The sequence below is a fragment of the Ctenopharyngodon idella genome, chromosome 17 (genome assembly GCF_019924925.1).
Source record: "Ctenopharyngodon idella isolate HZGC_01 chromosome 17, HZGC01, whole genome shotgun sequence".
Lineage (NCBI taxonomy): Eukaryota > Metazoa > Chordata > Actinopteri > Cypriniformes > Xenocyprididae > Ctenopharyngodon > Ctenopharyngodon idella.
Genome location: NC_067236.1, coordinates 4,285,250 through 4,298,701, shown reverse-complemented (window position 1 = coordinate 4,298,701; position 13,452 = coordinate 4,285,250). Strand labels below are relative to the sequence as shown.

Genomic DNA, 13,452 nt, shown 5'->3' with positions numbered 1-13,452 from the left:
ATCAAGTGTAGTAGGTAATGCCATGATATTGCAGCCCAAACCATCACTGATCCACCCCCGTGCTTCACTCTAAGCAGCAACAATCCAGGTGTTAAGCCTCTTTGGGGCTTCTTCACACTGTAACTCCCACGGATGTCAGAAAGACAGTGAAGGTGGACTCATCAGAGAACAATAAATGTTTCACATTTTTCCACAGCCAACAGTTACTTCCTGTTGGATGTGGTTCGTCCTACATGGTGGCATGCCAACATTGCCCTGGATACCATAGCTATACAATACACCACAAAGATCCAACTCCTCCCACTATACGTAGCCCTATTCCTACCCGTCTCCGCCCCTTGGATGTAAACTTACCCATCTCCATCCCCTGGATCTGGATCCAACTCCTCCCACTTTACATATCCCTTAACGTACCTGTCTCCAACCCCTGGATCTCGTGTGTTCTGCAGTGAGGGGCTACTGACTCCTATAAGCTCTATATCAGTCACCCTGCTCTCGAAGAAACCAGCATCAGTCAAAAAAATCTGTCAACCACTATTAACAGTACTAGAGAAAATAGAAAGAAAGTATTAAGACACTGTCAGCTCAGTTAAGTCTTAATATTAAAAAAATAATAATAATCTTTTGTTTGTTATTGGGCAAGTAAGTATTTTCATGTCAGCACAGCCTTGGGTATCACGTCTGAAGCCTGTACTGTGTGATAAGGCTGACTGTCATAAGAACAAGAGAAGTGAGGCCATTACAATCCATTGCTGTGAGGTATCAGTCCAAGATGAGATTAGTGCAGATGTCTGAGGATTACAGAGACAGGGGTTGTCTCTGCTTGACTAATCCTCTCATCATGTATTAGCATTTCACCCAACAATGGAATCTTTATTGGTAATAGATTGTCATGCTTTTTTTTTAACACTGTCCTCTGGGTGTATTCCCAGAAAACAGGCAAAAAGTGTGCCAATATTGTTAAACTTTTATTATTACTATTTAAAATCTGTGACCATCTTAAAGTGAATCAGCAATGAAAAGAAAAGCATGAATCTTTGGCATCATGTCATAACGGATCTTAAAGCCAAAGTGTGTAATTTCTACATCACTAACAAAGAGAATAGCAAAATAATGTCAAAACAATTTCCCTGTCTTGGTCAGGCAAACAGAAAGTCCCAGCCTAAACAGTGGTGTTATTGTTAACTAAAACTATTAAAGATACTTTTCGGTAATTGAAATGAAGCTGAAATAAAATAAAATATAAAAATCAGATGAAAAATTAGAAATGTTGCCTTGCTAAGAGCATGTAAGTGAAGCGGAACGGTGTGATGCTCTGATCAATATTCCGCTCTATGCCAGTGTGATCTGCTCAGTCGCGGAGTTATGATATGTGTGGTTTTAAAGCAATATATTGTATTAGTAATAGATAATCCACGGTTAGCTGTGCTGTGTAAGTGATTTTAATGCATGACGTGGAGGCAAAGAACCACTCGATGCAAAGCGAGTGCATTCAAATTATTTAATGCACAGCTAACCGTGGATTATCCTGCTTATACCATGGTCATTTGTCAGCATTGACAACTTAAAGCTGTTGTTGGTGTTTGCAGTGCAATATTTGACCGAAATGACAGTTATTTTCATCAGTTACGGCTAGTTAGATCTAGCATTCTGCCCGCTTTGAATCAGACACGGAGATAAAGTAGTGCGTAAGATTACATTTCTTTGAATGAATGAATTATAGCATTTATTTGAATTCATGATCGAGAGAGAGAGAGATGTGTGTGTGAATTACCTGCATCCCAGTTCATCATCTCTTCTATCAACAACGAAGCTGTGAGTTTAATTACTTCAAAACCAGAGATGTTACCCCCTTGTAATGTAGTGATTCAATAGCAAAACTATTTTCTTAATAAAAGTTGCGACGCAGCGTTGATAAGTTTCTGTGCTCCTGAATGTTTCTGTGTGTGTGCAGCGCAATCTCCGAGTGACATATGCGTCTTTGTGTTTCAATGAAAACAGAGTATTAATATAGAACAGTGACTTGGAACTACCTGTGCATTAAACGGTTTTATTGCACACTTTCCAGCCAATCTGAATCGAGTATTCAGACATACCATGGTATAAAGTGGTATAAATAAACATGACGTGACTGGATAGTGCTGAATTACAGAGCTTGTGCAAACATATTCACATCACTGTGATCAGATGCTTTCTTTACTGCTGTTATTGAGAGGAAGCACATATTTGCATATTCATCTAAAAGGCAGTGTGAGCGGCGTCAGGATGTTCCCTAACAGAAGCTATACCACTGCAAAGTTATTTTAAACTGCTTCTTACCCCTAAGCAAAGAACAACAACAAAAACTTTGCTGTGAGTATATCACAAAACTAATCTTTGCTTTGTTTCTCCACACTCCCTTTCATTTTCTTCTCTTTCTTCTCTTAACTTTGATGTTTACTGTGCATTTATGTATACGGTTCTCAACTTCATTAAATTAATATTTGAACTCCATAACCTTATTGCTTATTTGACATATTCTCAAGAGGAATCTTCATAAAGGTGCTGTCCGTTCCAGAGGAAATATTACCGCTCCGCTCACGTGTTCATGCCAAGTCGTAATTCCCGTAATTACAAGATTTCAACTTCGTTCACATCCTCGTAGAGCTTGAAATTACAAATTGCAAGCTGAGAATTTTCTGAGAGCTCCTACTTGTGCCACGTGACCATTGTACCACCTGACCACTGCAGCTTTATTTATGCATTATAGCAATAGAAATGCATAATTCCCAGTCAAGGACATACATGAACAGCTCTGAGTAGAACGTCACGTGTTGTCATCTTGAAATTACAGTAATTACAACATGGCGTGAACACAGCAAAATAAGTAATAAAAAATAATAATTATAGAAATTTTTTTTTTTTTTTAAAACTAATGAAAATGACTAAAGCACATAAAATGACTAAAAATTTAAAATGAAAATATAAAAGATAAAAGCCAAATAAAAATATTTATAAATACAATAATAGTATCTAAATAATACTAAAATAACTGGCCCCAAAACCACACCATTGGTTGAGACATAGTGCCAAAGATTTTACATTTTTTACGGAAATCATATTAAAATGGAATAGACATTTTAACATTGTAAAAATTACACACTTCTCCTTTAATGTTACTTATGTTATTTACATCAAAATAAAATTTGAATAAAATGCATTTTATTCAAAAATTTTAATATCTATTAATATCTATTTAATATCTATTTTTCACAGTATTTTAGCATCAATCAGTGATTATAACCCCTTACATGAACAATATACTGTATAATTAAAGAAACGTGAACAACATTAATGATCAGAAAGACTATTTTACCTGCATCCCGCAGATGGGGTCCTCGCAGAGGTAGACTCCTGGAGACTGGCCGTCCTGCAGACTACCTGTCGCCACCTCTGACAACAGATCTTTCAGGTTCTCGTCTTTTCCCCAGACCTCCACAGCCGACACTCGTACGGAGAAACGTGCGCCTGTCTTTTCCTTGCACTCGTTGATCAATTTGAATAGCCAGGAGATGGCACACGGGATGATCCCGAAACTCTGCATGGAATCGTCCTTGCCAATCATAGTGTAGGATTTGCCTGCAACAAGACCAAGAATCAAGTTGACCTTGGATTGCTTTGCATACAATGATTGGCAAGTGTAGAGTGGAACGGTACAGTAGAAATAGGTCAGGTGCTAAAAGCCATGATGTCTGTTTGGCCTCAAGAGCATTACACCAATATGTGTGGTCTATTTCACACTTTCTAATGTGATATTTAGCTTCCATACCAGCACTCTGGCATAAACCACAGTGACAGATGTCACATACACGCTACACCAACACATTCCAATACAATTAAAAATCCATTACAGCTGGAAAATTGACAAGATAAATGTAATTGTGCTTATAAATATAGTCGGAAAATGTACCGTGCCTAATCACAAGAATGTTTTGTCTGCCTTAAATGGGTTCTTATTTTCAGAAAAGCCCTTTGTTTGACAGTACGCTGACATTTGCCATATGTCGTAGTGTGGTTGAGTAAGCACATACGCCATGTGGGCAGCACTGGGCATTAAAAGCAGGTTCACCCGCAGGACCAGAACCGGAACAACAGCCTGTTGATTGGCAGCTTCCTTGGATTCATTTCTGGACATTGCCCTCCACACAGTCACATGCATAAATACCCCTGCTGTTGACATGAAAAGGGCCACTAAACAAAGCCATATGTCACAGCACACATTCAGACCAGATTTAACTTCAAAAGATGGATTCCTCTAGTTTGGGTGGGTTAGAGAGTGAGAAACAGAAACAGAGATGATCGAGTGTCTGCTGAAATAGGACAAATATGCTCATTTGCACGGTTCACAGTGATTCAAACATGTTCATAAATACAAGCCAGTCTTGCAATGGTGCAGATGCAGCCGATTATAGATTTATTCATGATTTAATATGACGCACATGGAGCAGATTTTTCATACTTTCTGATATATATATATGATCATTCTAATAATTAACACTTTAAGGAGGTGTTATACCATTGTGGCAGGTGCTTCATGGATTTGATCTACTGTTAAATGAGAGCTGCTCATATCTCAACTATATATATAGATTCAGATCTTTTACTTTAAGTATTAGTAGTTTTGTGATGTGCTTTTGTCATTTTTATTAGCTTTTTTAAATATTTGTATTTAGCTTTCTTTTTTCCCCCCAATTTTAGTAATTTAAGAGTACATTTACACAACGGTGATGTACTAAAAATGGAAAAGTATTTCATTCGTGTTTTTTGCGTACAGATGACAACATTGTCAAATTGATCCTCGTTCACATGGATCTATGGAAACGACTAAAAACATTGTATTATTCATGCCAGGCCAGTAGATGTGACTTTGTAAAGAAAAACTATGCACCTATAGACTGAACACGTAATACGCATGTGCATGACGTCACCGTTTTCACAATTTCACTTTTTTGTATTTTACACAGAGATGATAATGGTACTGTTTTAAAAAAAAAAAAACTTGCACTTTGAAACTCATTTTCAAAAGCTTGCATTTTCAGGCCCCCAAAATGCCGTTGTCTTGTAAATGAATGGCCAAAACACAGAAAAACTCCTATGTTTTTAGTTAAAAACAGTGTTGTTTAAGTGGCCCCTTAGTTAAATATAACATTTCTAATTATATTTAAGTTTTTTAAGTTTGGGTTCATCCAATATTTATATTTTATTGTTTCATTTTATTTCAGCTTTATTTCAATTAACAAACGATGGTTCTTGGATACTGTACTGGGTCATGCTTCTTCTTTTTTTTTTTGGTTTTGTTTTGTTTTTGGCTGGTGGGCAGGCAGTGGGGGGGATGGGTGGTTGTGATGCCATGCACATGCATATTACATGTTCAGTTTATAGGCACGTAGTGTTTCTTTACAAAATGGCATTGCCAACTACTGGCCTGGCAGCAGAACACACCGTTTTTGTATTTTTTGCGGATCTGTGTGAGCGGGGAATGTTTTGAAATGCAAAGGAAAAACGTTTCCTTTTTTTATTAAATCATTGTCATGTAAACATACCGTAAACCAAAAAACAACATACACATGACAATGACATTATACCGGTTCACCTAGGTAACATATCATTTGTCATCATGATTACACTGCATTAAAATCCATTAAAACAGATAATAGAAAAAGAAAAGTGCATACATTTCATTGTAGATGTAAAATAATTTATTTAAATTAAAAAACATGAATTAGCTCAGTTACATTTATTTATAATTGATGTGCTTTATATTTATTTTTATTATTAGAGTATTTGTTTTAATACATTTTACATTTTTATGTAAAGCATTGTAGCATATCAAACCTGCTCTGTCGAAAATGGTCTTTCACATCAATTAAAGTCGCTGGGCTTTTACTTCCAAGCGGAAAATAAGATGGATGCTCTGTAGCAGGTGAGCTGAGAGTCAGTAATTCAATCAGACTGGATAGAGAGTGGCATGATTGGAAGGCAGAGCTTATGGGATTCAATTACTACAGCATCTCTCTTAAAAATTTTACACACACAAATCCATTATAGGCTTCAACATGTCCTTCAATTTTATGGATTCTGACTTATTGCAATAAAGCACAAATAAGCCTCCAGGCTGATCAAGCAGTTTCAGGACAGGACATTTTAAAACACTGCTAGAGTATTTTAATATTCTCCAGATGCCATGTGCATCCTCACAACCAGCATGACATACAGGATCTAGAGGTCAGGGAGTATTATGTATGGTTATTAATTCTCTCTCTGGTTGATTTGAAGGCAAAAAACAAATCTGTGTGCTCAAGCCAGTTAAAAATCTTAAAAGATTGTATAGGTTTTAATGCACTACAGCACCAGTAGTAACCAGGGGTCGGCTCATTGCACTGCACAAGTTCATCATGATTCTTTTGTTTCTTGTTTTATACAGCCACATTGTAAAGCCAAATGTCCAAGGTGATTACTTTCAAAGCACTAACAGGCCAGTGTCTCGGTTATTACAGCTAGTTAATTAGCTTTGGGAGTCTGACCAATGAAATCACAGTAGAATGCTTTTCCAATGATGTATGAGCCGGACTTTGGTTTTCAAGTAAAGGTTAATGGAAACGAGGAATCTGAGGAATTGCACACTGTCATCAAATCACTGACCAGCAACCGCAGTAGCATTTTCCCATTGTTTTCCAAGCAAACGGCTGGTTAAATTTTACACTAATCTTCCAGAAACAACAATGGACAATGACAGCAAAGCAGGGTGAGATCATCTTGTAGCCTGCCATGCCGTGCTATGAAACTAATTCCATCTAATTCACAGGATGTAAACGGTTGAGGTGTTGGGAATGACGGGGGATGGTTATTTACTGAACATAAAACACATACGAGGGATGGAAACATTACAGGATGTATTAAGGCTCTGACATTCATTACAAAGACATGAAAGATGTCTGCCTGAAAAGGCACTTACAAGATATTAGAAAGGGCCAATGGAGGCACTTCGTGATAGGCTCATATATTAGACAGACACTGAATGTATATTCTTAGTAAGTTGTGTTTTTTCGGTCACAGCCATTTGTCTCTTACCTAGTTTGGAGTGTCCAAAGCAAAACACACAGCCATCTGCTCCATTAACTACAGACTGGATGACTTCAGCCACAGTTCCTGCACAAACCTCTGCCTGCCAGGAAACAGAGAACAGCCAATCAAATTCATGCTCTGCAGAAATAAACAACTGAATAAAAAACTGAATTTGCATGATTTAAATTAAATTAAGGTATTTGAATGTCTTTTTTTTTTTTTTTACTTGTTTTCAATAAAAAAAAAATCTAAAAATATTTAAACAATACAAATTTACTTTAGAAGCAGCACAACATAACATATTAGGACTTGTTTTCAGAAAATGTACAGTATATTTTTCACTTAATATTTATTTTTTGCTTCTCAATTAAACTGTAAGTCACTTTGGATAAGGGTGTGTGCTGTTAATATAAACTAAAAGTTGTTTTAAGGATTTTTTACATATTTTATCTTAACAATAAGACAAAAAACACTTGTAAAAAGTAAGATTTTTCTTTTAGTGTGTGCAAGAGACGTTCTAGATAGCAGCGATTACTTGTCCATGATTTTATCAACTACCCAGTAGGTTAAAGATCTGGGTTGGTAACCTTATAGATTAAAAATCCCAGGAGGGGTGACATATAAGCAACTGCCATTTTGTCTTGAACCTTAATCACTATTAAAAATAATGGTTCTAAAATGGTGTTTTTGCAGCGATGCCATAGAAGAACTATTTTTGGTTCCCCGAAGAACCTTTCAGTGAACAGTTCTTAGTTTGAAGAACATTTAATAATCTGAAGAACCTTTTGTGCAGTGGAAAGGTTCTATGGATGTTAAAGGTTCTTCATGGAGCCATCAATGCCAATAAAGAACCTTTATATTTGCTCTACAAGGTTATTCCCTGTATTAAGAACATACTGTTGCTTTGTATAAGAAGGCAATTATTTTGCAATTCTGCCACTTGTGGTTGAAATTACACACTGCATGTTTAATGGTAAGCACAAACTTCAAAACTAGTACCAATCTCTCACCTGAGAGGCATCATGTGAGAAGGCTGCATCAAATGCAAACATCTTTGGAGGAGCCTGGTTGGAGGTGCCGCGTTTCTGAGTTTGATTCTGCTGAGAATTAGCCGCTGGGTCCATGATGGTCACTTGCTTCTTACGAGAATCGACCTTCAGGAAAGAGCTGGACTCTGCCTCGCTGGTGGGCGATGAAGGACATACGCGTACCATCACTTTCACCTGCACAGAAACACAACAGCATCTGCTCAGTAATGCATATCAAATTGTCATGTTTCAAAGCAGCAACCTATCTGTGAATAACAACATAAACCAATGTTTTTGAGAACAAAACATTCTGCTTGAGGGAGAACAAGCTATTAAAGTAGGTTTACAGCTCTGTTAAAGGTTGACAGATTGAGGAAAGTTCGCATCTCCTTTCCGAACACCTCCTATAAGAGCACTTGCTTTTTCAAGTGGTTTTGAACTACTTTTTGTGACTATAAACCCTCAAACTTGAACATGTTTACCATTACTCGTGTTTTTGACTGAAGTGTGTGCAGTGTGATACTTAGAGAGTTATTCATAACGCTTTAATATTTTACAGTCAAATGTGTGGAGACAGGAGGCAAACATTAAATCTCAATAATGCTACGAAATGCAGTTGCAAGACTAAGGAAAGAGTATGCCAAGTAACTTTAGCTGAAGTTTAGTTTTGGAAACTTATATTTACTCTAAGTTTCTCTAATAAATTATTAATAAAGACTGAATCTGAATACAATGTGCAGTGTCTACAAACAAAGTGTTGTGTAAAGTTCAGTGAAATTATATATCTGGACAAACGGATTGCACCAAATCTGATCTGTAGCTGAACCTTTAAATGTTAGTTTTAGACTTGTTCTTAGTTTAAATTATTTTCATGACATTTTTTCTTTTGTCAAATCAACTTATAATAATTGATAATTATTGATAATTGATAATTAATGTGGTCCAGATAACATAATATTTTGAGTTTCTGTTGATTAAATCAATCACCTTCATTGTATTAACTCAAATTTTTAATTTCAACGAACTCAAAATTTTAAGGCAACCCAGTACCTTTTTAAGTTAAACCAACAATTCTTTTTTACAGTTGAAATACCTTCAAATAACTGGACTGCATATTCACTATGCTAAACAAACAGCTGACCTATTGAATGCATCATTATAAATGCCTCCCAAAAGGAAATGCTCCCTGGTTCTCTATAATCTGTGACTAATACGCAGTTTTCTCTTTTCTTGTTATAGAATTGTGGTAATGGAGCAGCCCAAGGGGCAGTTATAACATCTGTCATGCTGTGAAATATAATTATTGAAATCAAAGCATTCAAGATTAAATTTCAAGTTAAGCACATATTTAAACAACAGACTTTTCTGACCCTAGATCAGCACAGCAGTTAATTTTGTCTTCTCAACGCAAAGCCGAATTCAAAGCAGCAGACATAATTACTGTAGAAATCCAATCTCGACGCCATATGGATTAGCAACTATAATACCATCATCACTACATTGATAGACATTTTGATAATGCAGGAGAAAATTGCTTCTCTAGAGTATCGGAGTCATTCAGGCATCTATTTGTTCTTAGGCATTGTACTTATTGGTTTGACTTTGGATGATTGTTTTAGTGCACTGAGACAATAAGAACTAGCATCTCTCAAGACTTATTTTTTCTAATTTAAGGATCAATAATAGATTTGAGAGCCATCATAAAACTATATGTAGAGGTGATTTCCTGTTATTGCCTCTGGAAAGGAAAAATAATCCTATAATAGTTTAAGTGGATTCCACTGAGATCAATACATGACTATTTTCCAATTCTTATGCCTTTTTAAGAAAACAGAACAAAACAGTGCCGAAGAGACTTTTATGACAGAAGCTATTAAAGGGTTAGTTCACCCAAAAATGAAAATAATGTCATTTATTACTCACCCTCATGCCGTTCCACACCCATAAGACCTTCATTTATCTTCGGAACGCAAATTAAGATATTTTTGTTGAAATCCGATGGCTCGGTGAGGCCTACATAGCCAGCAATGACATTTCCTCTCTCAAGATCCATTAATGTACTAAAAACTTATTTAAATCAGTTCATGTGAGTATAGTGGTTCAATATTAATATTATAAAGCGACGAGAATAAGTCACTTTGGCGCTCCAAACCGCTGATTTGACACAAAAGATTCATAATGCTCCGAAGCATCATGAAGCAGTGTTTTGAACTCGGCCATCACTATATAAGTCGTTATTTTGTTTTTTTGGCGCACCAAAAATATTCTTGTCACTTTATAATATTAATATTGAACCACCGTACTCACATGAACTGATTTAAATATGTTTTTAGTACATTAATGGATCTTGAGAGAGGAAATGTCATTGCTGTCAATGCAGGCCTCACTGAGCCATCGGATTTCAACAAAAATATCTTAATTTGTGTTCTGAAGATGAACGAAGGTCTTACGGGTGTGGAACGACATGAGGGTGAGTAATAAATGACAGAAATGTAATTTTTGGGTGAATTAACCCTTTAATGTGCGAAAATAAATGAGAGTCATTTAAATTTCAACAATCTCGTTTAAACATCATATTCCTTAGTAGAAATAAACAGAAAAAAAAAGATACATTTTGATTGAAAATAGATTACATTAATAATAATAAAATTAAACAAATTTGGATTTTGAAAGAATTTGTTGCAAATGTTCATACTGAAAAATCTGACTTTTGATTCCAAACTTTGGTATCTTGGCAAATCTGAGCACAGCTAAGATTTCTTCTAAAACTTTAAAGGAGTTGCATGAGATTGCTAGGGTCATTTCTTTAAGGAAAAAATCAGAGAAGCAGGAAACTAGAAAGAACAAAAACTGTACATCTTTTTGCCTTTCCTGGGAACAGACGTCCAGAAATGTCATTACGGTGTGTTAAATATTTCATCCTGGTGTTATTTAATAGCAAAAAGAATCCTGCCTGCAGTTTTTGCATATTCCACCTGAATTATGCATGAGGTGCATTGTTGAAAACACATCACACACGACACTTCTCTGCTAACCTGCTGAATATGTGTGCACAAATCAAGACAGCTCTTTTGTAGTCTGGGAAAAAAGGAATGCAGCTGACCTTTGACGCTGTAATGATACTGTCATTTCATGCACTGGTGTCTGTACATCCCCCTAATCCACCAGAGGTGTGGCAGCATCAGGAGCTGTAGGTACAGTACGACTTATCTATACAAGTTTATGGCGTCTACTTTTGAGGTAAAGCTCCTCTCTGAGCCACAGTGATAAGTCTCAACCAATAGCTTTGGATCTAATAACGTGCTGGCAGACAGAATTTAATGAAACCCTCTTTTACACCCACAGTCCCTGAACTACAAAGAGTCATGTCTTTTTCTGTTTCATATAACCAATCCTTCCAGGTTTGTTTAGTTACGTCCAGCATCTCTATGCACATTACCACAAATTCTGTTTGGTGATTTGCAACCCATTGCATGCATTGAGCCTCTGATTTTCAGAAGCAGGGATAAGATCCCGGTAGGGGGGCTCATTAGCCAGCATATGCAGCAGGATGGTGGAGGAGGTGGTCTCCCTATGATCTCTCATGGCTTTTGTGGGTGAGAGCAGTTTGGATAGAGCAGCACGACTAATTAAAGGAGATGCTCTCCTCTGGGTTATTAAAGGTCTTTAAGAACACTGGAACAGCAGCCAAACCCACATACTCACTCAGTGATGCCCACATTGCTACTAGTTCTCAGCATTACATCAAAACATTTAGATTCACATTTATTTTATGTTTTACTTTTTATAGTATTTCTGAAACCTCAAAGATGATGTGTATAATAGTTGCTTTTGTATATATACATATATACACACACATATAGTTATTTTGCATTAAACACAAATTAATTGATGTAAGTTCATTCAGAGCTAATTTTATGGATCCCTAAATAATATACAATTTCCCTAAAACGTATTTGGACACTGCATAAAATGACAAACTACCAAATCATAGCCTAGGAAAACAAATAATACAAGAGCTTTTCTCAAATCTAACTTCACTTTCATTGACAATCTTTGCTATTACCTTTAAGCAGATGATTACAAGGTGATTTTAGTGCATATATGTAACAGTATAACAATATCTAGTGATGGCTGATTTCAAAATACTGCTTCATGAAGCTTCGAAGATTTACAAATCTTTTGTTTCGAATCAGTGGTTCAGATCGCGTATCAAACTGCCAAAGTCATGTGAACTATTGAAATCTTCGAAACACTTATGACATAACAAAGCCTCGTTTACTGAAATCACGTGACTTTGGTGCTCCGAACCGCTAATTCAAAACAAAAAATTCGTAAAGCTTCAAAGCTTCATGAAGCAGTGTTTTGAAATCGGCCATCACTAGATATTGTTGAACAGTCATTATTTTTTTATTGTCGTTGTTTCTTTGGCACACAAAACGTATTCTCGTTGCTTTATAATATTAAGGTTGAACCATTGTAGTTACATGGACTGTTTTAAATACGTCTTTAGTAGTTTTCTGGGCATCTGAAAGTGCTCATTATCTTGCTGGCAATGGAGGCCTCACTGAGCAATTGGATTTTATCAAAAATATCTTAATTTGTGTTCCGAAGATGAACGAAGGTCTTAAGGCAGGAACACACCAAGTCGACGCCGACAAACTAGTGGCGACGAAAGCAGACTGCAGGGTTGGCTCGCGTCGGCAGCGTCTGGGTCCAAAGTTGCCCTGACACACCAAACTGACAGCCGACATCCAAGTAGCACGTCCGTTCTGCACCTGCGTAAGATGAAATGCCTTTCCGTACCAGCAGGTGGCAGCAGCTGAAAAGCCAATAGAATGATCAGATGGCCCGACTGGCTGACGATCTCCAACGCAGATTCAACATGTCGAATCGGCCGAAAAAAAGCCAACGGGGACCAACTTCAGCCGACGGTGCAGAACACGCTGAGAAAACTCAGTCGGCCGACAAACAAAAAAAAATCCGACAGCCAACCATCGGCTTGGTGTGTTCCTGCCCACAGGTGTGGAACGACATGAGGGTGAGTAATTAATGACAGAATTTTCATTTTTGGGTGAACTAACCCTTTAAAGTTGGTTTGAAGTCTGTATTGAATATGAAGAAGCTATAAATACCGTGCACCAAAACAAGGACAAAAAAAACTCCTTTCCAGTTGTCCCCATGGCATATGCGTGCATAAACAAACATACAACGAAACAAGTTTAGTCTTATTCACAAACAAATGACTGGTTCTTTTTAGTGAATCAAAAACATTAGGTGCGACCAGTGTAGTCAGATTAACGAACAAATTAGGAGCCGG

The 13,452-nt window shown here is 36.8% G+C and overlaps 1 protein-coding gene across 2 annotated transcripts in view; it reads right to left on the bottom strand.

Annotated features, from left to right (window-relative positions):
- kif26ba (kinesin family member 26Ba) overlaps nt 1-13,452 on the bottom strand; it is a 104,731-nt gene that overhangs the window by 11,431 nt on the left and 79,848 nt on the right. For both annotated transcript variants that reach the window (XM_051868560.1, XM_051868559.1), the window contains exons 6-8: nt 8,115-8,327; nt 7,111-7,204; nt 3,356-3,618 (exon numbers count right to left, since the gene is read on the bottom strand). In XM_051868560.1, the coding sequence (XP_051724520.1) occupies nt 3,356-3,618; nt 7,111-7,204; nt 8,115-8,327 (570 nt within the window). The remainder of the gene's footprint in view (nt 1-3,355; nt 3,619-7,110; nt 7,205-8,114; nt 8,328-13,452) is intronic.